The sequence below is a fragment of the Lactuca virosa genome, chromosome 8 (assembly GCF_052849685.1).
Source record: "Lactuca virosa cultivar CGN04683 chromosome 8, Lactuca_virosa_CGN04683_v6, whole genome shotgun sequence".
In the NCBI taxonomy this organism is placed as follows: domain Eukaryota; kingdom Viridiplantae; phylum Streptophyta; class Magnoliopsida; order Asterales; family Asteraceae; genus Lactuca; species Lactuca virosa.
Window position 1 is genome coordinate 126,446,279 of NC_136433.1, and position 25,160 is coordinate 126,471,438.

Below are 25,160 nucleotides of genomic sequence, written 5' to 3' on the forward strand. Positions count from 1 at the left end.
AGACTTATCCAAGTGGGAGACTGTTGGATTAGTGTCTAAGTCCATAACTATTTTGGTATTCACTTGACCCGATTGTGAGCATGGTCCTTTTGGGTTGCCTTCACACTGGTGACTAGACAGGATGACAGTTGAGGAGAGAGGTTGATTAGGGCATAAATATGATTTATTTATTATATTATATGATTAATATAATAATTTGGAATCATATTATTAATTAGTATTTAATCAGAAATTAATTAGGAATTAATTTCGGGATTAAAGGAATTAATTAAAAGTACAGGGGGTTGTTTTGTAATTATTTGATAGTTGAGACTTTGGGCTATTGGATCACTTTTATTAAGGCTTGAACGAAAATCCTAGAAGGATCTAGGAGTTTTCGTCCAAGGGCTTAAGGAAAGGAGTCCATGGACTTGCTTAGGCCCTAAGCTAAGGGATTAGGGTTTCCACCTTGAAACCCTAGCTAGCCTCAAGTATAAATAGCACCCTAAGGCACTAGAATTCGTCCAAGCCTTGGGAAACCCTAAAAGGGACGAATTTTAGGGCAAGATATCCTTCTCTCCTCTCTCCCATATTCATCCTTTCACCTAGTGTGTTTGTGAGCCATTAGAGGTACTACACTTGTGGTACTTGCTTTCAAGAGCTAAGGAAATTCAAGGAACTAGTTGTTGTTACTACATAACAACAAAAGGTATGTATTCTATTCTCCTATGTCAATTTCGAAAATAGTAGATGCATGCTAGGGTTCTTTTGTGTTCATAAAGTTGTATAACTAATAGTGAAAACATAGATCCAACTCTAGGGTTGCATGCACACATAGGATTGTTTGTATAAAACCCATCACTAACTTCCATCTATCAATTTTCTCCTTAATTGCAACCTAGAATACATGGCATTAAAAAGAGACACATAAGACAAAAATGTCTCGTGAGCTACGTAGGTTTGTGACCCAAAACATTTATCACTTTTTCATCAAAAACGTTTCGTCTTTGCAAAACATAGTTTTAGACCATAAATCAGTTTCAAGCATTTTCAAGGAAAACTCGTTTCGTACGCATCATAAACATCATTTCATTTCATTTCATATCTTATCATTTCATTTCATTTCAAAAGACATATTTCCATATTCCATTTTATTTTATTATTAAGGGCTAATTCCGGTATTAAATCGTTGCCATTTTTATACCTAGGGTCTACGTCCAATAAATGAACCACTCCTAAGTCTAGACGAAGGTGGAAAGAACAAATCAATCCACCAATGCATCATTTCCATTAGGACATCTATCTCGCGAAGGGGAGACGCCACCCCGATAGATTCCTCTAGTGCCTCTTATGAGGTATCATGGCCCAGACAGTTTTCATTTCATTACTTTCCAATTCCTTTCATTACTTTCCATTCTTTTTCATTACTTTACATTTCTTGTCATTACTTTCCATGCTTTACACATTTCATACATTAGTATCAGAAAATCATTTCAAAAGTAAATCATCTATATTTCAAAACATGTCAAACACTTTTTCAAAACATTCGATCTTCCAAAACATTCTTTACTTTCAAAAACATTCTTTCCTTCAAGGCATTCTTTCAAAACATTCTTTTCAAAAGCATTTAATACTTTCATTTCAAAAACATTTAGTATATAAAATAATTAATATTTCTTTATCATAAAAATCATTTTGCCATGTACCCCAAAGTGGGGAAAATGCCAACACGTACTCACCTCAATCACACGTAGGTTAGCTAATGCTCTTCTAGTTCCTTTCCCTAGATCAATCCTCTTCAAACACTACCTACACCATATATGGACATAAGTCATTAAAATGATAAAATACCCCTCATAGCCTCCATTACTAAATTTTATTGTTTCAAATCATTCATCATGCAAAAATATGAATGTACGCGAAAATCGTGCGTAAATATGAGTCTGTATGCAAAAGTTATGAAGAAAACAAGAAAACCTCTAACAGGGAATTACGCGGGCCATGTAAATTAAAGCATGCATTTACACGGGCTGTGTTTTCATGTCTGCACACCCACAAAACTCGTTTTTTCTCAAAATAACACTATACTTTGCATAGTTCTTGAAGACCCTTTTCCAAATCACTTTGTACCATTTGTATAGGTTCTCACACATGTTTAGGAGGTGTTTTATCATCTTAAAACACTCCACTTAATCCATTAAGTTTTCATGGAACCCTTAAGATCATGATGATCCTCAAGTGTTTAAAAGAAGAGTAAACTAGTCCATTTTTCACTTGAACATTCCAAAGCTCACAAGGATTGTTCCCACCTTATTGAACACTAAAATAAATGTTGTCAAACACATAAAACCTTCATTAATCTCATTGTAAGTACATAAACTAACCATGGAATCCTCAATTCCATTCCATGTTTCCCAAAATGCCCTTTAGGCTAAAACAATCACTAGAACTAATTATAGATCAAGAGACACTTCATGTTTATGTTCCAATTCCATATCTAAAGTGTCAATTCATATCCATGAATGTCATTTACCTCTTAGATGTCAATTAACATGTAGTTATCCCCAGATTTCTCAAAATGCCCTTATGGCCAATAATTCAATATCTCAATCAAGGAAATGAAGTAATCACCTTATGATTTGAATTCCAATCATTCTAAGAGTATCCATTCATACTTATAAACTTCCTTTACTCCTCAAAAGTACAACAACTAAGGATTCCATTGTTTACATCATATTGTCCCCAAATCCATTTCAATCCAAGCTTATACATGATTCTACCATCATAGATGTGTTTGAGCATTCCACTTGGATTTATTGCCTTCAAACAACATCTAGGTCATTGAATCCATTCCAATATAACATATAAACACGAAATACCTAATTTGAATTTCTAGGGTTCATGAAGGTTTTTACCCAAATCCTCAAATCCATCAATAGGATGATTGGATTGAGATTAGGATCATCAAAACAACTCAAGGGAGGTTAGAAACCAAAACCCTAATCAATGAAGCAAACTAATTTCGACATTGGGGTTTTCCCCAAACCTTGAATTCGAAATATAGAGTTAGAAGATGAGAAATTATACCTCTCAAGCTTGATGTTGCTTCATATCTTCAATTACTAGCTTGATTCCTCAATAACCACTCTGAATCTTCATTTGTTTCATAGAAATCGCCATTTCCTTCTTCCTTTCTCTCAATCATGTTTCTCCTCTCTTCAAATGAAGAGAATCCCATCTAACTAGTGACTACTTTCGATAATTGGCAGAAATGACCCCTAACCTACCTTGTTCTCATATTTAACACCATTTGATCAATAACTAAAAGGGAACTTACATCTTTCACACTTTGACCCCAAAATAATTCATTTTTTCTAATTAGTCAAATGACTATGTTAACATTACTCACAAAGTTTGCTATTTGTCAAAACTAGTCCTTCAACTTTACAACTTTTGTCAAATTTACCACTACTTCAATTATTTTCACATTTGTATAAAAGGTTGACATAACAAGTCCTCATTCATCCATTATATGAATTTAGTAGTCCTTTCCACTAATTGAGTCAACCATTTGGTAAATTAACTTCGCAAATTTGACACTTTTGCTCCTTTAACTTTAAAATGTTACTATTTTCACTTATAACTTTCAAAATTCCATATCAACTAATGATACAATTAAATCCTTGATTGTTAACTACATAAATCATCTTTCATTTATCTAATTTATTAATTTAAGAACCTAGTCTTGAATTTTAGGATGTTACATACTTGTTGGCTTTGACTTTAGTGCTTGGCCAGGTGTTCCAGGTCATACGAACACTGTCGATTCCTTCAGGATATGTGTTCACCATCTCCGTCGACATTTTGGGTGGAAAAAAATAGAAGTTTTGTGTGAGTCTGTGTGTTTATGAAGTTATCGGAATTGATGGGTTTATATGGATTTGGGGGAATTCGAAACGAGGTCAGTTAGGTCTTGGAATCGGAATCACATAAGGATATGTGTGATGTATGTATGATTTTGATTTGCATGTATTGCAAAGATAAAAATATGTGATGAAGGAAGATGATGATTGAAGAGAGAGAGAGAGAGAGAGAGAGAGAGAGAGAGCAGGGGCGGAGCTTCAATCTTCATTTGGGGGGGGGGGGAGGGCGAAATATAATTTGTATAAAAATTGGTGAACAGGGGGGACCATAGTCAAAATTTTATATTTTTGGGCATAATATGTATAAAACTAAAGTATAAGGACTATTTCTGCCAAAAAAAAATCAGGGGGAGCACATCCCCCTAGCCCCATATAAGATCTGCCCGAGAGAGAGAGAGAGAGAGAGAGAGAGAGAGAGAGAGAGAGAGGTGGGCCCTCATCTTGTTTTAATTAATAAAACTTTAATCTAAATAGAAAAAACATTAAAAAATGTATCAGAAGGGCATTTTAGACTTTTTAGTTTTCGAAATGACCAAAATCACAAGTAAACATGGTCAAAAGGATCACCAATCCAAAAAAGTTAGAGTTTGGACTAAAACCTGGAAAAAGTGCATACCACATGAACCATTTTTGCAGTTTTGTCAAGTTTTTTTTAGGTGGAATACAGACAAATCTTGATAGAAAATAGAAACCACATGGAGTTTCTATGAAGTTTTTTAAAATTAGAGACTATATATCAGATTTTGAGAAACCACGGGGACCATTTACGAAGTTTTGTCTGCTAAGTATATCTATTATTTTCTTGTTTTAATGATTTTATACGTAACATTGTTTAATGTAGGACCCACATTTTGTTTCTTGTCTTCTTCATCATCAATTTGTGACCGACCACTTTATCTTTTTTCTGACGACTTTATCATCCATTTTTTAACTTCGATGAATAAGATCGAGAATAAAAAAGCCTACCCTAAAATGAAATCAGCAAAACCAAAATTTGCAACGAAGACACAATGAAACCTAAGCTTCTTAATAGAAATCGAGACCCACAACAAAGAAAATTCCAAATTCAAAACCAAAACTAAAACTAAATCTCAAAATTAAATATACCCACCCACGAATAAAACATAATACAATGTGGTTGAACATAATAAAAAAAACATATGATTGCCAACCAATAATTTAGTAAGGAACTATATAGTCGATAAAAAAACCAGAAAATCAATTTGATACGTTGACTCACAAACACATAAACTCTTATGTGTAAAGTTTTGAATTTAGGTGGGGACATCGAACATATACTGAGCACAAACCATGGAAGCCGATAAAGATAACAAAAACATACACTCGTTGTTGCTTGACCCAGATCTGGACCCCACATCCAATTAACCGAAAGAAAATAAAAAGTGGAGTCAACAAGGGGCACTAAAATAACAATGGTATTGGTTTACAATAGGAAGTGATGAGAATAAAGGGAGAGGAGGCAAATGGTATTATTGGCGGGGATGAGACATCGGTGAAAGAGAAAGGGAAGATGATAGTTTGATGACAGGAAAAAAGGGAAAGAGTTGAGAAGGCGACAGATGGTTTGGCCGTTGAAGGAAAAATGCGTGGTTGTCACAGGAAGTATTGAAGTAGGAAGATAGTCGACATTTTTAGATTCCAACTTGATGATGGTGTCTTATGATTTGCGTTTTGGAGCCTTGGAGACAGGGTGTGGGGTTTATTGGGGTGATGTGAGAGTGGGTGTGGGGATGTTTTTATATTTTTCATTTTGTTTTTATATTAAAATTGCTTTAAAAAATATATAAAATATAACAAAAAATGTATAAAAGTCATTTTATATGGACCAAAGACCAATATAATATTTTGAAACTACCTAGACCGTCTATGTAATAGAATAAGGTTAGAAACAAAACTTACAAATTTAGATTTAGAAAATCACAAGGGAGATTTATATAATTTTGTCTTATTTTAAACTTAGATATAATTATATTCAACCTCCTTTTTCATTTGTGTGCCCATTGCTACATTTTGTGTTATTGCTATAGTTTTATGTGACAAAAACGGCCTTTTTTATTTTTTACATTAATTTGATAAATGTACTACAATAAATTTATAAACATAACGTAATTAGTATTAATGCAAATATATAATAAATATCTAAATTAATAAGAGAAACATATGTACACTTTTGTTATCAAAGTTATTATTAAAATGAGTAAATTACAAGAATGGTCCCTATGGTTTAGAGTAATTTGCGCTTTTGCTCCATAACTTATTTTTTTAACTCGAAAGGTCCATACTGTTTGTTTTTGTTACGCACTTGGTCCCTACTGTTTGTTTTTGTTACGCGTTTGATCCATGTCTTACCTAAAAAGACTATTATTTAAATAAGAAAAAATGGTGGGGTAGGTAAGGTAAGGTGAGGGAGGTGAGGATGTGGGTGTGTTTATTTAAATAAATTAAAAAATCAATGGAAAAATAGTCTTTTTAGGTAAGACAGAGACCAAGCGCGTAACAAAAACAAACATTAAGGACCTTCCGAGTTAAAAAAATAAGTTAGGGATCAAACGCGCAAATTACCCTAAACATAGGGACCATTCGTGTAATTTACTCTATTAAAATCTATAGAAAAATCAAAAACTTTTAGGAAAAGTTTTAAAAAAGTCTAAATTTTTTTTTTGAATAGAAAAGTCAAATTATTTTGAGGAGTTCACAAAATCTGTCATTTGCTGTTCAAATATAAAAAATGATTTTTTCGTTAATTTGGACAAAATGTTAGGACTTTTTTGTAAAAAAAAAAGTTAAGATTTATTTAAAAATTTTCCAAAAAATTTAGAACTTTTCTCTAGTTTCCCTGTTAAATAATCAAACAAAGTAGGTCATAGTTAATTTCGAGTCAAGACAAACGGAGCCCGGCCGGGTTCCATTTACACTTTTCACCCGGTTCGACTTGTTCGCTCTCACTTGTCTCATGGTTAGCACGTGCAATGATTTTTGGCGCCTAAAAACGTTAGAGGCGATAACCAAAACTTTTATTTGGTCTCCATCGATTTGCTGAAATCAAATCAAAACACACACTCATTCACTCACTCACAGACCTTCGATCGAAACCCTACTCTTTATTGGATGCAGCGTTTTCAGATGCCCAAGCGGTCATGGCGGAAGAGGTCGATGTCTGCGACGGACATCACCGGCGAGCTTCCCATCTACAATCCTGCTTCCACCATTGGCCGGAGAGAGAGTCAGAGCTGGAGCACGAGATCAGTAGTTAAATACAAACGGATTCATCTCATTCCTCTTGTCGTTATGCTGTGCTTCTTCATCCTCTGGTGCTTCAGTACTTCCGGTATCTCTATCTTATCTGTATCCTTTTATTACCTTAACATCAATCGTAATTTTAAATCTCGGCTTAATTTTCTTCCTCTTAATTATCGTTGTTGATGTAATCTATCCATCACTATGCCTGTGTTTCATTTCACTATAGTTTATTTGTTGAGGAAATTCGGTCCTGATAATGACTAATTGATTGTTGTAATATTAAATAATGGCAAATGCGGAGATCAATTTGATTATACAACGATTTCAAAACCCTAGGAAACTATGACCATATGTTAATGATGAGAAAGTTCTAGGTGCTAAACACTGGAGTGAGTTATCCTCTGTTCGTTGTTATCTAGAACTGTAGATAATATTTGTGGTCAATTCGAACAATTCTAATGGTGCTTTGTGCTATGAAAGTTATTCTGAAAATTTCATGTTATAGTTTTTCTTATCTAAATTGTTCAAATCAAATATCTATACATCTGATGTTTATTATTGTTTTTGTTAGTGGAGTTGGAAACCAAAGATGGGAGAACTCATTTTGTCCCAAGAGCCAAGAAGCCGAAGCAAAAGAATGCAGAAACAGATGTTGATCTTACTGTGTTGGCATTAGAAAGTCCACCAGATGGTTTCTTGTCACTTTCGAATGGACCATATGCCTCATTAGCTGTTCTTCATCAGCCCCATGTGTCATTCTTGGATTCTCATGATGACAATGCACCATTAACAGCTTCTCATGAGCCACATGCCTCATTTTCAGTGTCTCATAAGCTAAAACCTCCATTGTCAGTCTCACATGATCCAAGTGCCTCATTCTCTGATTCTCATGAACCTAACAAGTTGTTATCGGATCCACATGAGCTAGAAGCATCATATACAGTTTCCCATGATGCAATCTCATATCCAGGCATAAGCAATGAAGATGCACCATAGTCTATTGGAAAAATGATGGTCAAGGTAAAGGATCCTCCTCCAGCTTTTCACATAAGTCTTGTATGGGAAAACCGTTCAACCGCTACTCTTTTCCTTTTATCCATTTTCTACTACAATTAGACTAAAGTAGTAGTATACATAGAAGAAGAAATAGAAGATAACTCCATGTGGTTAATACCTTAGCATTGAATAACACAGACCAAGGGTATATGAGTATATCAACTGCAGATGCAGCATTTGTAATCGTAGGTATAATACAAAAAGTTTGATCTAAAGTTTACACACCAAATGAGAAAGATAAATTTTCTAAAATATTCCTACATTGATCAATCAATATTTCTTTTCATAGTCTGATGATGAATATGTTTCTAGAAAACTAGGGCATCCTTTGTAAATAGTCTACAACTCAACAACCTCATTTTCATGACAATTACCAACCCACAAATATAAAATCCCTTTCTTATTAGCTGGCAAGACTCTACAGCAATCCTTTCTTGGTGCCTGCAACATAAATAAAAAAAAAAAACTCATTTACATTTTACTTGATGAATTTGAAATGAAAGATAGTGAGAAAGGATGAGAAAACAGAAAAAGACGTACCCTTGTCCAACGAAGACTATCTTCCTTCTTTAACACCACAATAGTATCAATCGTTTCAGGGGATTCCATTTTCCATTTACAAAAAGGGTAACGCTCTTTATGAAGAGTATAAATCCCAATTATTCTCCCCCTTTCTTTATCATACCTCGTTGAACTCATGTAATACACAAAAGGCTTCTGACATGGGTTCCTTGCAAATGGCCTAGTATTGAACGCATAAGCTGTATAATCAAGCTTTTTGTGCCAATTTAGAAACGTGCGAGTAGGTGTTTCAAGCTCTCTAGGTGATAGAATCCCCCTTACAATTTGAACTGCAAAACCCCATGACACCAGAATCGACCATTCCCTTTTCTTCTCATAGCAAATGGATTGCTGTATGACACTAGCGGAATCGAATTTTGCTGATTCCAGTAAATGTTTGATTCCTAGGGATCTCGGCATTCCCGGGAATATCGGGTCAACAAAATCGAGGTGGTGGAGTGAGACTAATGGTGTTACTGGGTGCGCTGATAATAGACCTAACAGATTCCCATGCACATCATACTGCACATTGGAATGGAATCAGTAATTCCAGAGTGGAATAAGTAATTCCAGAGATTTAAGTTTTAAGAATTTATAAGACCAACCTGGTGGAATCCGGGTTCTTTTGTGAGTGGGATATTTAGTTCAGCCATACACGCGTGCATTCTGTCGTCACTCCCGTAGTACCCAGGGTATCTTTGTAGACACCTGTCCTGCATCTTTTCTAACTCCACCGCCAATGGGTAGCTGATGGCGAACCCACCGCCGCCATACGCCATCCCATATGAAAACAATATGTTTTGGAAATGACTTTCTGACGTCGTTCCGATGTAATAAAATTGATTATGGTCGTATTTAGATAAAATTCTCACTAAGTTTTCAACGACGAATACAGTGTCGTCGTCTCCCATCACAAACCACCGTACATTCTCCATACCCAACCGGAGCGTCTCCGACACCACTCTGGAAATACGTATCGCGGATCTGAAACCATCTGGGTTTGTGTACGGAAACTTTGAGGTGTCGCCGGAGATGTGGATGTCCGGTAGGTTTTCGTTTTCTGTGGTTTTTACACGTTTGTCTAGCCAAACAACCCCTCTGGTCTCCCCCCGCCGCCACCATAGCTTGAGGTACTCTTTCCGGGACCGCCATAACCGGGAAGATGCGGCGATGCCGAACGCGATGTGTTTGAGTTCGGTGTCAAACCGGAGTACAGATTCAGATGTGGTGGTGTTGCTTTTGAGGTTTTCGGTGGTTGAGAAGTGGTTGCCGGAGTTGGTGGCGGTGGGGGCGGGTTCGAAGAGGACGGTGGAATAGTAGAGGATGTAGACGAAGAACAAGGAAAGGAGGAGCCAGGAGACGGAGGTGCGGATGGTAGGGAGGTTAGAAGGGTGGCGGTGTGGGGTGGTGGAGGGTGCCATTAACGTGGTGGTGATTGGGCGGCATACCCATTGCTAGAGGTAATAATTTGCGACACCTGCAGGGTAATAGAATATTTGCAGAAAAGGGGTATGCAGGGGCGAGTGAGTGATTTGCGGACATTGTGAGGGAGACAATCAGAGATTCGTTAAGAAATTTGTAATTACCGATCAAAAAATATAGGCTCCACCTATTTTGCTTATCACCATATCCTTACAATATTACCATGAAATACGTCCTCTACTATTCACACCCGTGCTCCATTACACTGTCATCGCCGCCACTAGGCCGGGGGCGGCGATAATGGCGGTCTTGAGTTGTGTTGATCTTCGAAGAATTACCGACAATGAAGCGGTTAACATTTTTGAAATATTTATAATAGTTGTCTTGAAGAAAATAAGCCTTTTCCAAACTTATGATAAAAAAGAAAATGAACTATGGACTTCACAATTAGAATGCGTTTTGACGATTAAACTCTGAATAATAACGTTTGTAAAACGTAGCTAATTTAATAAATTAGATAGAGAATGTAAAATTTAAAATGACATAAAAAATTATTTTGATATATCATTAAAAACTAACATAAATATATATTTGGAAAATCAGTGAAAAAAATTATAAGAGTTTATAATTAGACACATGCACTTAAACGACGAAAGAACTATCTCACACTACTTACCAATCAAGGTGCCAACTGCTAAAGCCACTTCAGATTGCAGGACCGACTCTATGTAGAGATTTTTTAAGCAAGGGCTTAGGGCCCCCAATTTTAAGGGGCCCTATAATCTCCAAAGTCCAAAAGTTTAGTCCATTAAAAAATCCAATCCGGTAACCACAAAATAAATGAAGCCGAAGAATAAATCAACGATCGCTGCACTCATGAACATAAAATGACATTGCATTCTTCTACCGATTTTGATTTTTGCGATATATTCATCTTCCGAGTATAGCAAAGGCCAAAGGGCCCCAAATTTTTGGCTCGCTTTGAGCCCCCAAAATGGTTGAGCCGCCTATGTCAGATTGAAACATAAGACGACTACATATTTAACTCCAACCTGACGTATGAGACATGAAATGGAGTTTAAATCTACACGTTTACGTGACAAGTTTAACCGTGTAGAGATTGAGTCCAAAGATAAATGCCAAATGAAGATATTCATTTTACAAGGGACCACCTTACACCATCTAGTAGCACTCTTCCCACTTACCAACTAGGCATCATCGATATGTCTCATGGTAGAGTTAACTGAGAAGTTGCCAATAATATCGAGATTCCACCAGAAATGATCAGGATTTTCTAGGATGAGCACTTCCTAAAGAAACAACTCAAAATTTTGCAATTGTCGCTCTTCCATGCCACTCTCACTCCTCTACACCAATTCCAACTCCATATACTGTCAACCCCCAACGATCAAACACTAAGCAATCTAACTCTATTTATAACAAAAGAGCCTATCAAGCCTTGAGGAGAAAGATTGTTGCTGTAACGTCCCATTTTCACAACAAAAAATTTTCATTTTTATTAAGGTAAAACTTCCCAATTAGAAATCCATTCTAAGAAAAACCGTTTATTCCCAATTACATTTATTAAAAATTAGAGTATTATAATAAACGTGAAATCCTCAATGATGCTGATGAGTGTGTACAGTCCTGCCTTGGCCTTCCCACGATCACCGATAGAACCTGAAACATAAACAACTTGGTAAGAACAAAGCTTAGTGAGTTTCCCCCAAAATACCCCATACAACAAACATACTAGCATGCATACCGGGTCTATAATCATCGGATTGGATTACCCTGGCCCAATCAGTCACCAGACTGGAATGCCACCATGTAACGGGTTCAATCAGTCATCGAACTGGAATACCCTGGGTTTGTTGGCTTGCCGCCTCAACCCAACCGTTTGTCCCGAGCCTCCATGCCTACGACTTGCAGCCGACCTGCACTAGGTATCTTGGCCTACAACACATATCAGGACCATCTCAACCTCAACCACCACCATATGTCGACATATAAACAAAAAAGGATCAAGTAGGCGCATAATACAAGCAATATCAATCATACAGTTCGCTACCGCCTACTGGATCTGTCACAACACACTGCTCCACTACCAGCTAACCTCCATGGAATGTGTAATCATAAGTTGATGGGTTTTATGCAAAACAAACAAACTTAAACTTTTAAGTGTGCATGCAACCCTAATAAAATTCTATGTTTTCACAATTGAATCTATAACTATGAACATCAAAAGGAAACCCTAAGAACACTAGGCTATTTTCGAAAATACCAGATTAGGGTTAAGGATTACATACCTTGATTGTTATTGTAGCAAATAACAATGAACACCTTCTTATTGATCTTTTGGAAGCAAGCACCACAATTGTCGTGCCTCTAATGGGATCACACCCACACTAGCAAGATGATGAATATAGAGAGAGGAGAAGGGATAACCAAATTCCTCCAAGGCTTCTTGAGGGAAGGAGTGCACGAAAATGTGAAGGGCTAGGTCCTTTATATAGCTGAGGTAGTTTGGTGACCAAGCAGCCCATTCCCCTCATTCAAGGGGCTTGGACGAAAACTCTTGGGCTTGCCCAAGTTATTTTCGTCCACCTCATCCAATGAGGTTCTTGGGCCTTCTTTCTTCAACTTCCAATAAATAACCAAACAATCCCTACACTTTTAATTAATCCAATTAATCCCAAAATTAATTCCAATTAATTAATGATTATTTATTAATTAAACAATATGATTTCTAATTAATATATTATTTTCATAATATATTAATAAATCAATTATTTCAATTTATTACTCAAATAATAAATCAACCTCTCTTTCTCCAAAATCATCCTATCCAGTTGCTAGGCTTGAGGGCAACCCAAAAAGACTATGCTACTAGCAATTCAAGTATATACCGATTATAGTTATGGGCTGAGACACCTAATTCAACAGTCTCCTACTTGGATAAGTCTAATAACTAAAATTGCCAGTATAACTTCTAAACTGATCAGCAAATTGTAGCTTCCAAAAGCCGCTATCGAACTCTGACCCAGTCAGTTACGTGTCCTAAGATAAGTGATCATATAATCCTCCCTTATGCAATATATCATTCAAATATGAGACATGGAACAAAATCAATCTCATTGTCCAAGACTTTGTTTCCAAATTTCTGATTTGTAATGACATAGAACTTCTAATCGAACACATCAATTTAGTCCTGGCCATGCCCGACATTATAAGTCAACACCAAATCACCGAGGGACCAAAATATATCGCTTTTCCCGTTAAGGTAAAAGGAACAAATAAAATTTGACTTATATTCTTGTACCATTTACTCATCAGATCATGCACAACAATACGTTTTATAACATCAAGTTACTGATGCGTTTACGTATCATCAATGCACAACTGACTTGTAAACCACAACTCATATACCTCCGTTTCAAGATTATAAGATATTATCGTCTCCGAATTACTCGTGATAAATTTCATGAAGTAATTTTCTGAGCGTGGGTTAATCCACTACTTAAATCTCTATTTCAAAGTACTCATGAACATTGCAGCAATACCATTGCTATGTCTAAAACTCTTTAGACAATCTACAATCTAGTTAATGACATTCTTAATTCACTACTTACTTCCAAAAGTACGAATCACTGTGGATTTTTGAATAATCGAATTATTGGGGAAGTAAAACATGCAAAATGAAACACAATAATAAACAATTGACAAAAGTTAGTAAACAAACTCATAAATAATTCTCTATTATTTAATCACCAAAAGTCAATTATATTTACTTTGTTACAAGTTTCAACTAATTATCTAACTACTAAAACTAATATCATCTTTCACACTAATGCCCCTAGCGTGTTGAAAGTGTTTGACCCTACTCAAAACCTTTGTGAGGGGATCTGCAGGATTCTCCTCTGATGATACCCTCTTCACCACGAGGTGACATTCTTCTACTCTATGTTTGATGAAATGGTATTTTCTGTCGATATGTATTTGCCATGATCTCTTGGTTCATTTTTCAAGGCAAGCGCTCCTTCGTTATCACAGAAAATTTCCATTGGCTCCTTAATGGCTGGAACAACTCCAAGGTCTCCGATGAAGTTCTTTAACCAAATTGCCTCCTTTGATGCTTCGCTTGCTGCTATGTACTCTAATTCACAGGTAGAATCAACAACTGTCTCTTGTCTGGACCTTTTCCAGGTTACCGATCCTCCATTTAGGGTAAACACCCATCCAGATTGAGAACAGAAGTTGTCTCTGTCTGTTTGAAAGCTGGCGTCACTATACCCAGTTACTCTCAATGTATTACTGCCACTAAGTACTAGGACCCAGTCTTTAGTCCTTCGCAGATACTTGAGAATATTCTTAACTGCTATCCAATGAGCTCTACCTGAATTTCCCTGATAACATGACCATGCTCAAAGCAAAGGCCACATCAGGGCGAGTACATGTCATAACATACATGATAGATCCAACGGCGGAAGCATATGGAACTCTACTCATTTCTGCTATCTTTACATCAATACTCGGGCTCTGAGTCTTACTCAGTTTGTTATTACTTTGTATAGGCAGTTCTCCTTTTTTGGAATTTTCCATACTACAACGTTTTAGTACCTTTTTTAAGTATGTACTTTGACTAAGTCCAGTTAGTCTTTTACTCCCGTCTCTAAGAATTCTTATCCCCAGAATATAGTCAGTCTCTCCCAAATCTTTCATCGCAAAACACTTTCCAAGCCAAGACTTAACCTCTTGCAAAGTTGGAATGTCGTTTGTATAAGAAGTATGTCATCAACATACAATACCAGGAAGGTTACTATACTCCCACTAGCTTTGACATATACACAAGACTCATCTTCACTGCTTAAGAAGCCAAATGCCTTGACCTTCTCGTCAAAGCAAAGATTCCATTTGCGAGAAGCTTGTTTCAATCCATATATTGATTTCTAAAGCTTACACACTTCATTGGGAAAATTTGCATCAACAAACCCCTCTGGCTGACTCATGTAAACATCCTCAGCCAACTTCCCATTAAGGAAAGCGGTTTTGACATCCATCTGCCAAATTTCATAGTCATGAAATGCAGCTATGGCGAGCATTATCCTAATAGATTTTATCTTAGCCACTGGTGAGAAGGTCTCATCCTAGTCAACCCCTGGGGTTTGAGTAAATCCCTTCACAACTAATCGAGCCTTGAAAGTGTGTACCTTTCCATCCATGTCGGTCTTCTTCTTGAAGATCCATTTGCACCCAAATGTCTTACGACCTGGTACATTATCAACCAAATTCCAAACTTGGTTGTCATACATGGACTTGATCTCGCTACCCATTGCCTCTTGCCATTTGGCTGCCTCAGGGCCTGCCATTGCTTTCTTGTAGTTAGCCGGTTCATCCAAATTTACCAGTGTACTGTCACTGATAAACGTGTCACCATCTGTAGTAATATGGAAACCATATAACTCAGGTTGCATTCTAACTCTAGTGGAACGCCTAAGAGGTAATGACCCGTCAACCGGTTCAACTGGAATGTCTTCCTCAAGTTGAGCCCTAACATCTTCAGAGGTTCCTTCATCGTTTTATTCTTCGATTTCTTCAAGATTAATTGTACTCCCACTGTCCTCTTTGCATATGAGTTCTCTCTCTCTCTCTCTCTCTCTCTCTCTCTCTCTCTCTCTCGAAAGACTCCTGTAACGCCCCGTTCCTGGTACGTATTAATTCATTAAATGTCTTTTTATAAAGAGCTACTCGACGAGTAGTAGCCCTAACTCGTCGAGTAGATTCCAGGATTGGATGCGGGTTTAAGTGACCTACTCGGCGAGTCCGCATCTTGACTCGATGAGTAGGCCAGTATGGATGAAACCCTAATCCTTAGAGTTTGTACCCTATTTAAACGTCCTTATAGCCCCATCCCAGCCTCCAACACCTCTAGAGTGTTCCCCTTCAAAACCCTAGCCCTCCATTGGTGAGTTTGAGTGTTTCCTTCTTGATTTTGAGTGATTTGGTGTATTCTTGAAAGTGTAGAAGAGAAGGAAAGAGAGAAGGTGCAAAGGAGAAGAAGGAGATCCAGAAGCTAGTTTCCATTCGCTACTTCATCTGGTAATAAAGCCTCTACCTTGTTCATTTTCTTAGTAGATCTTCATATATGCTTGTTTTGCCACTTTTGGGACATTTCAAGGTCCAAACTCGAGATTGGAGCTCCCTTAGGGTAGGGAACTATAGATCTGGACATCATTGATCTCCAGGAGCTCAAAGTAGCTACCTTTATGCAAAGCAAGGCCTTGTTCCAAACCCTAGGTTCCCATTTCTAGCTTATTTTGGTGTTTTAGCTTCATACCTCTATGCATGTACGTAAAGTTGGCAACTTTACGTGTTATATCGGCCCTAGAAGCTCAGATCTATGAATTGGATGCACTGGAATTTATTAGAATCAACTGTATAGTGCAGACATGCATAGGACTCGACGAGTCGTTCATTGGACTCGGTGAGTCGGAGCGCAAACACCCGATTTCTCCGATTTGAGAGTTGTGAGTTGAATCAGTGAGTGGAAGAGGACTTAGTGAGTTAGGAAAAGGATCTGGAAGTAGAGGGACTCGACGAGTCTACGCCCCGACTCGGCGAGTCGAGTCGCGAGTTGGAGAATTGTGAGTTAGGGAACTCGGCGAGTCCATAGTAGGACTCGGCGAGTAGAGTCAACCTGGAAGTTGACTCTGACCAGGACTTTGACTTTGACCAGGGGGTAAATTGGTTATTTAATCCATGAGGAATCATCAGTTGATTCAGAATGTTATGTGATTGTAGCCGGAGAGTCGTCGGAGCAGCAAACATGGATTTCTCACTCGGGATATCAGCAGCCAAATATACGAGGTGAGTTCTCCTTCAGTAGGAACGGGTCTACGACACCAAGTCCGGCCCGTAGTATGATATGATAGTAGCTGAGTGTGGGCGGGGCCCGTATCCTATCTTAGCAGAGTGTGGGCGAGGCCCGTATCCTATCTTAGCAGAGTGTGGGCGAGGCCCGTATCTTATAGTAGTAGTTGATTATGATGTATGAACAGTAGGTTAGCTTTACATGTTGTATGTGTGATACTTGTATGTTGGGTTTAGTAGTTGAGTGTGGGCGAGGCCCGTATCTCATCATAGCTGAGTGTGGGCGAGGCCCGTATCTCGAAGTAGCTGAGCATGGGCGAGGCATGTACCTCAGAGATAGTGGAGTGTGGGCGAGGCCCGTATCTCCTAGACAGTGGAGTGTGGGCGAGGCCCGTATCTCCTAGTTAGCGGAGTGTGGGCGGGGCTCGTATCTCCTAGTTAGCGGAGTGTGGGTGAGGCATGTATCTCCATGAGTGTGGGCGAGGCCCGTATCTCCTAGTTGCATGCTATGTGTAGATGGTATGTGGTAGATTGGGGAGACTCACTAAGCTTCGTGATTACTGTTTTCAGTTTTGGTTTCAGGTACTTCCACTAGCACTAGGAAGGGCTCAGGATGATCGCATGGCACACACCACAGTCTTCAGCCTGGGAGTTAGACTCTGATATTTGGATATGATATTTTGACACGAGATCTGATATGTGACATTGTTATGATATTTTGAGACATACTACTTATGGTTTTTATTATGATATTGGATATTAGGGTTTTCACAATGAATTAAAAACGAAATTTTTAGACTGTATTTTTGGGATGTTACAACTCCACTTCGTGCTATAAAGACCATGTTCTCACTAGGTCTGTAGAACAAATATCCAAAGGACTTTTGTGGATAACCGATAAAAATACATCTCAAACTTCGAGGTTCAAGCTTGTCCTGAGTCTCTCGTCTAAAGAAAGCTTCACACCCCAAACCTTGATATGTGCTAACGAGGGAACCTTCCCTGTCCACATCTCGTGAGGTGTTTTGACAACCTTCTTAGTTGGGACAAGATTAAGAATGTGGGCGGCAGTCTCTAAGGCATACCCCCTGAATGAAATTGGGAGAGAAGCTCGACTCATCATGGAACGAACCATGTCCAACAATGTTCGATTGCGCCTCTCAGCCACACCATTAAGTTGTGGTGTCCTAGGAACTGTCAATTGTGAAACTATTCCACATTCCTTGAGATAGTCGTGGAACTCGATACTAAGATACCCACTGCCTCTATCGGATATAAGCATCTTTATCTTCCTGCCCAATTGATTCTCGACTTCATGCTTAAACTCTTTGAACTTTTCAAAGGTTTCTGACTTATGCTTGATTAAGTAGATATAACCATATCTGCTATAATCATTAGTAAAAGTCACATAGAATCGATTAACATCCCGTGTGGATGATCTGAAAGACCCACACACATCTGTATGTATGGGGTCCAACAAACCTTCACATATTTCACAAGATCAGTGAAATGTGATTTTGTCATCTTACCCAAAAGACAAGATTCACATTCACCATCTGACCTTAGGTCAAATGATTCCAACATTCCATCCTTTTGGAGTTGGGCGATGCGTTTCTTGTTAATGTGTCCAAGACGACAATGCCACAAGAACGCTTTGTCTATACCATTAGACGAATCAATTTGAAATACACTATTGCCTAAATTGTCTACACACATCACAGTTTCATACACACCATGTTAGGCGTGTCGAACCCAACAAATAAAGGAGTACAAAATGACTCCAAAAACACTGTTACTTTGCACTAAAAATGTAATACAAGGTAAGCATGGTCGATCCATAGAGACACGGAACAAGTGCTTATACCTTTTTTTTGCGTAAGGTACGGAAAATGGTCACATAAGTGGGGGGTTTATATGCAATGATTCAAACAAGAGAATAAAGCAATAAGTAAATGATTGATTAAATAAAACAGATTCAAGATTTGTAAGGACTCCAACTCTATGCAAGACTATTTAGGGATGTGATTCCATGGATGAAATGATATTTGCTCAATTTTATCTAAGTTGGTACTTGGAAGTGATAAAAAGCTCTAGCACTTCCCATTCACCACATTGTCAAATTCAAAACAAGCTCTTTGAAAATAACCTAACCTTCTAATTTAAGTCTAAACAAGCTCTTAGATAGAAATTAAAAGGTTGCAATGAGATTTATGTGAATGTTCCAAACAGCACCCAATACTCCTCACAAGCTCGGGAGCGTAAGAGTATGTGAATACGATTTGCACTAAATTCATTCAATGGAAATCAATTTAGTGTTTGTTACTTAGTCCAATTTACGAAACAATTACGGATTTTGCAATTAGATAACTTGAATGGCCTAACCCTAATTCAAATGGCCAATAAGAATCACAATTAGAATCAAACATTCGATTGAAACCAAAATCAAATTCACTAGATAGAAATTGAAAGAAAACATCAACTCACATGACTGAAACCACAACTAAGAAGTCAAGAGATAAAGTTGGAGAAACTAGGGTTCTAGCCACACATGACTAGAACAAGATCACGAACCTAGAAAATGAAGCTAAAGTTCTTACAAAACGAAATCCAAATGTTTCCAAGTGATAATCAACTCCAAAATCCTCCATAAAATTGCTCAGAAAGCTCCCAAAATCGATAGACCAGAAAATGAAATCGGTTGCACGCTTTTAAGAAAGATGAAAAACTGCTTTTTAACCCACATCCATGTTTACACGGCCCGCGTAAATTAACACTGTCGTTTACACGGCCCGTGTAATTGCAAAAGTAGACTGCTCAGATTGGCTTGGTCTTCAAAGTACGTTGCTGAAGTATGCTCGATTACACGGCCCGCGTAAACTCAAGGCTATAGTTTACACGATCCGCGTAATTCCCTGAATTGCCGAAATCTTCAATTCTTCAATATTTTCATCCTCGGTGCTCCGTAAGTCCTGAAATCTTGTCCACATCTTTTATTTACCTCCTTAAGCAAGATCCCACCTCCAAAAGTCCCTGAAATATCACAAAAGTGTGCGAGTGAAATAATGTCATGGAGAATCCCGAAAAACATGTAAAATGCATGAGTTTAAGCCTAGATGCAATGCAATTTTATGAAATAAAACTACAAAATGGGTGCATGAAATGCACCTAACACACCATCACAAGGTAAAGCTTCAAAATAAAAAAAATACCATTTTTATAAGAAGAAATAGAACCATTCTCATCATTAAAAGAATATCTAAAACCTTGTTTAAATAATGCATGAAAGGAAATAATGTTTCGTGTTATTTCTGACGAGTAGCAACAATTCAATAAATCTAAACTAACTCCATCATTAAGCACTAGACTATAAACTCCAATCTTGGTGACAAGTGAAGATCGCCTATTCCCCATGATCAAGTTTATTTTACCATGCTCCACGTCCTCACTTCTTCTTAGCCCCTACAAATCAGAACAAATGTGAATACCACATCCTGTATCAAGGACCCAAGAACGAGAAGATGATGAGTTATTAGATAAGATAGTGTATATACCTACAAAAGTCGGCTTCACTTTGCCATCTTTAATGTCTTGCAGATATTTTGGGCAGCTTCATTTCCAATGCCCTTTGTCATTTCAGTAGAAGCAAGTGGCATGTTTAGGATCACAGACAGGGGGAGCATCAGAACTGGATTTTCCTTTGGGTCCATTGCTTGATGACCCAGCTTGAGACTTTCCCTTCCAATTTTTATCTGGAGGACCTTTCCTCTGTTTCCCTTGCCCTTGACCAATGGCCAGAACGGGAGCACTAGCAGAAGTGGAGGCAACACTTTTTCCCTTCATCACTGCTTCAGCTGTTCGCAGGAGGTTGTGCAATTGAGACAAAGTGGTCTCATTGTTGTTCAAATGATAAGTTAAGATGAACTGATCATAACAACTTGGAAAAGAGTTCAAGATTATGTCGATAGCCAACTCCTCATTAAAATTCACATTTAGCTTGACAAGCCGGTCCACGTATTGTCGCATTCTTTGCACGTGGCTACTAACAGATTCTCCCTCTTTCATCTTGCTTGCTATGAGGGACTTTACCACCTCGTACTTTTCCTTACGAACTCGCTTATGGTATTTCTCCGTAAGGTCCTTGTTCATATCGTACGGACAGTAATCCTCGTAGTATCTTTTCAATTCAGGAGTCATCGTGGCCACCATGATGCAAAAAACTTTTGTTGCATCATTGTAGTGTTTCTTCTAGGCGACCATTTCTTGTAGGCAACCGTTGTGACATGTACATTTCCTGTTAACAGTTTGATAATTATGCTCATAACATTAGGATGATATTATGCCTAGTAGATACCCTGCCCAAACTTTTTAGCTAATATTATGCCCAGTTGTTATACTAAACCATAATGATAGATAATATCATACTTAGCTGTCACGCTGGCCAGTTTCCAGGAAACGTCGCAACTCGTTATTACAACCATCCTTTGGATAAACTTAGTACCTGTTAACGATAAAAGATATATTATATTTTATTTATATAAGTTAATTTGTTTCCTTTGTCAATCCTTTATTTGTGTATATATACCTGTAATACTTTGTACAAATCAATACAAGAATCGGCAATATATTTCTCATATGGTATCAGCCTAACATAACAAATCCTTCTTTTTCTCAACCTTACCCACGCCTCTCTTCTTTTTCTTCTTCTCACTTCTTCAATCAAGATCCATGGCTACCAAACTATCCATGACTAATCTTCTTCACATGCTCACCATTAAACTTACCTCTACCAATTATCTTCTGTGGAAGAATCAAGTGTATCCACTCCTCTCTCATCAAAAACTCCTCCCTCATGTGGATGATACTTCTCCTTCCCCCTCTCAATCAATCACAGTCGATGGGAAGGAATTCCCTAATCCGGCCTACATCTCCTGGCTCGAAAAAGATCAAACAATCATGCTTCTTCTTCAATCTTCTCTAACCGAGGAAGCCATGGCTGAAGTTATTGGCGTCACAACTTCTCGAGACCTGTGGACCACTCTTGAAAGGGCTTACAACCATCACTCATCTGAACGTACACAAAACTTGTGTGATTCTCTGCACCAATTGAAGAAAGGTACCTCATCTGTCTCTGTTTTTGCCAAAAAATTTAAATCTCTCTGTGATCAATTGACAGCTATTGGACATCCGGTCGATTCAATGGACAAAACTCACTGGTTTTTATGCGGTCTTGGTCCCGCTTTTGAGACATTTTATACTGCACAACGGGCTGTCCAACCACCGCCCTCCTTTGTTGATCTTGTCTCTCGGGCTGAAGGGCACAAGCTTTTCTTGGTTTTTCTTCATGGATCTTCCCCACCTGTTGCCGCCTTTTATGCTCAACATCAACCTTCTCGAGGCCGTGGTTCTGGTTCTGGCTCCCGAGGTGGCCGAGGCCGTGGTTCTGGTTTCTCTGGCGGCTGCGGACGTGGGAAACGTCCTCCACACTGCCAATTGTGTCGAACTGAAGGTCATTATGCATCCGCTTGTCTAAAGCTTGCCACTTTTCAACAACAAGCCTCAAGTAATATCGATGCCAATCTTACAAGAGCTTTTCAATCCACCTGCAATGTATCTGATCAAACTCCAGACTGGTATGTTGATTTTGGGGCTACCGCACACATGACTCCTTCTATATCTCATTTAGATCAGGCTCAATCTTACACCGGTTATGACAAGGTCATCTTTGGCAATGGTACTATTCTCCCCGTCTCTCATATTGGAACCGCTCATATCTCTCCTCATATTCCATTAAAAAATATTCTTGTGGTTCCAAATTTATCCAAGAAACTTCTTTCTGTTAGCCAACTAACAGATGATTATCCTATTGATGTCTTGTTTTCTCGAAATTTCTTCAATCTCCAGGATCGACTGACAAGGAAAATTCTGGGTCAAGGCAGGCATGATCAATGTCTCTATATCCTCAGTTTGCCATCTCAAGCACTATTGACCTCCACTTCCAAGCTCAAGGATTCTTTTAAATTATGGCATATGCGATTAGGGCATTTAAAATTTGATACTATTTCTGTTTTAGATAAAACTGGATGTTTATCGGTTACTTCTATTTTACCAAAACTGGATATTTGTTCTTCTTGTCAAATTTCTAAACAACATCGCTTACCTTTTGCTTTGAATGAGAAACGAGCTTCACATGTTTTAGATATGGTTCATTGTGATTTATGGGGACCCGCACCAGTTGAATCTAATGATGGTTACCGTTATTATGCCATTTTTATTGATGATTTTTCCAACTTCACTTGGTTTTATCCTTTAAAAACCAAGAGAAAGTTTTCACATGTCATTAAATCTTTCTTGACATTTGTTCAGACTCAATTTTCCACCATGTTAAAAATCTTTCAAAGTGATGGTGGTGGTGAATTTATCAATCATCAAGTTCAAGCCTTGTTTAATGAAAATGACACGCATCATCAAATCTCATGTGCTTATACCCCTCAACAAAACGGCAGAGCAGAACGAAAACATCGACATGTAACTGAGACCGGTCTTGCAATGTTATTTGGTGCTAATCTCCGTGCTTCTTTTTGGGTTGAAGCTTTTGCCTCCGCCACTTATGTTATAAATCGATTACCATCACGGGTTCTCAACAATAAGTCTCCCTTTGAGCTTATTTATGGTGTTACACCCAATTATGACAATCTTCAGGCTTTCGGCTGTCGGGTATATCCATATTTACGCGATTATTCGGAACATAAACTTTCACCACTGAGCATTCCATGTGTATTTCTTGGATATGAAACTCGTTACAAAGGGTATCAGTGTATGTATATCATTACCTCACGTGTTTTTATTGATAGGTTTTATACAAACAATCCTATGTGTGCATGCAACCCTAGTTTTGGATATATGTTTTTCACTATTAGACATACAACAAATGAACACAAGAGGAAACCTTAACATGCATCTAATATTTCGAAAATTACAAACAAAAGGGATTAGAATACATACCTTTGTTGCTATATAGTAATAACAACTAATCTTGAAGTTCCTTTGATCTTGAGAGCAAGTACCACAAATGTAGCACTTCTAATGGCTCACAAACACACAAGAGTGAGAGGATGAATATGAGAGAGAGGAGAGAATGTAAATAGCTCTAGAAATACTCTTTTCTAGGGTTTCTCAAGGGGTGGGATGAATTCTTAAGCCTAGGGGGTCTATTTATACTTGAGGTCAGCTAGGGTTTCAGGGTGGAAACCCTAATCCCTTAGCTTAGGGCCTACGCAAGTCCATGAACCTCCTTGCATTAGGCCTTGGACGAAAACTCCTAGATCCTTCTAGGATTTTCGGCCTAGCCCTAACAAGGGTGATCCAATGGCCCAAAGCCTCAACTATCAAATAATTACAAAACAACCCCTGTACTTTTAATCAGTTCCTTTAATCCCAAAATTAATTCCACATTAATTTCTTATTAAATACTAATTAATAATATGATTCCAAATTAATATATTATTCATATAACATATTAATAAATCATATTTATGCCCCAATTTATTATTCTTAATAATAAATCAGCCTCTCTCCTCAACAGTCATCATGTCTAGTCACCAGTGTGAAGGCAACCCAAAAGGACCATGCTACTATCGGGTCAAGTACATCCCGTAATGTAACTTCAAGATCCGATTAGCAATCGTGGCTCTCAATAGCCGCTGTCGAACTCTGACCTAGTCAATGACACGTCCTTTATATAAGGGATCATATAGTCCCCCGTTCTCAAGATATCGTGTGGACAATCACATGGAACATAGTCATACTTATTGTCGAGCAGTTTGTTTCTCGATCTCTGATTTGTCTAACATAGAACTTAATTGAACACATCAACTTAGTCCTGACCGATTCCGACACATAAGTCAAACCAAATCATCGAGGGTCTCAAGATATCGCTTTTATCCTTGTGGGACAAAAGGAACAGGTAAACTTCGACTTATATGCTTGTACTATTTGCTCATCAAATTGTACACAACAATACGTTTTATAACATCAAGTTACTGATGCGTTTACGCATTATCAATGCACAACCAATTCACAAACAACAAA

At 37.9% G+C, this 25,160-nt stretch overlaps 2 protein-coding genes across 2 annotated transcripts; one reads left to right on the forward strand and one right to left on the reverse strand.

Moving 5' to 3' along the window:
• Nucleotides 1-6,991: 6,991 nt before the first annotated feature.
• Nucleotides 6,992-8,333, forward strand: LOC145134956 (uncharacterized). The gene is made up of 2 exons (XM_079069756.1): nucleotides 6,992-7,251; nucleotides 7,735-8,333. The coding sequence occupies exons 1-2, from the start codon at nucleotides 7,032-7,034 to the stop codon at nucleotides 8,157-8,159; spliced, it is 645 nt and encodes a 214-aa protein (XP_078925882.1). The 5' UTR covers nucleotides 6,992-7,031; the 3' UTR covers nucleotides 8,160-8,333.
• A 101-nt stretch (nucleotides 8,334-8,434) lies between these two features.
• Nucleotides 8,435-10,307, reverse strand: LOC145133587 (uncharacterized). Its single transcript, XM_079068513.1, has 3 exons — nucleotides 9,386-10,307; nucleotides 8,760-9,302; nucleotides 8,435-8,660 (listed from the first exon to the last, which is right to left on the reverse strand). Exons 1-3 carry the CDS (start codon nucleotides 10,199-10,201, stop codon nucleotides 8,559-8,561), a joined length of 1,461 nt encoding a protein of 486 aa, XP_078924639.1. The 5' UTR covers nucleotides 10,202-10,307; the 3' UTR covers nucleotides 8,435-8,558.
• Nucleotides 10,308-25,160: the final 14,853 nt, after the last annotated feature.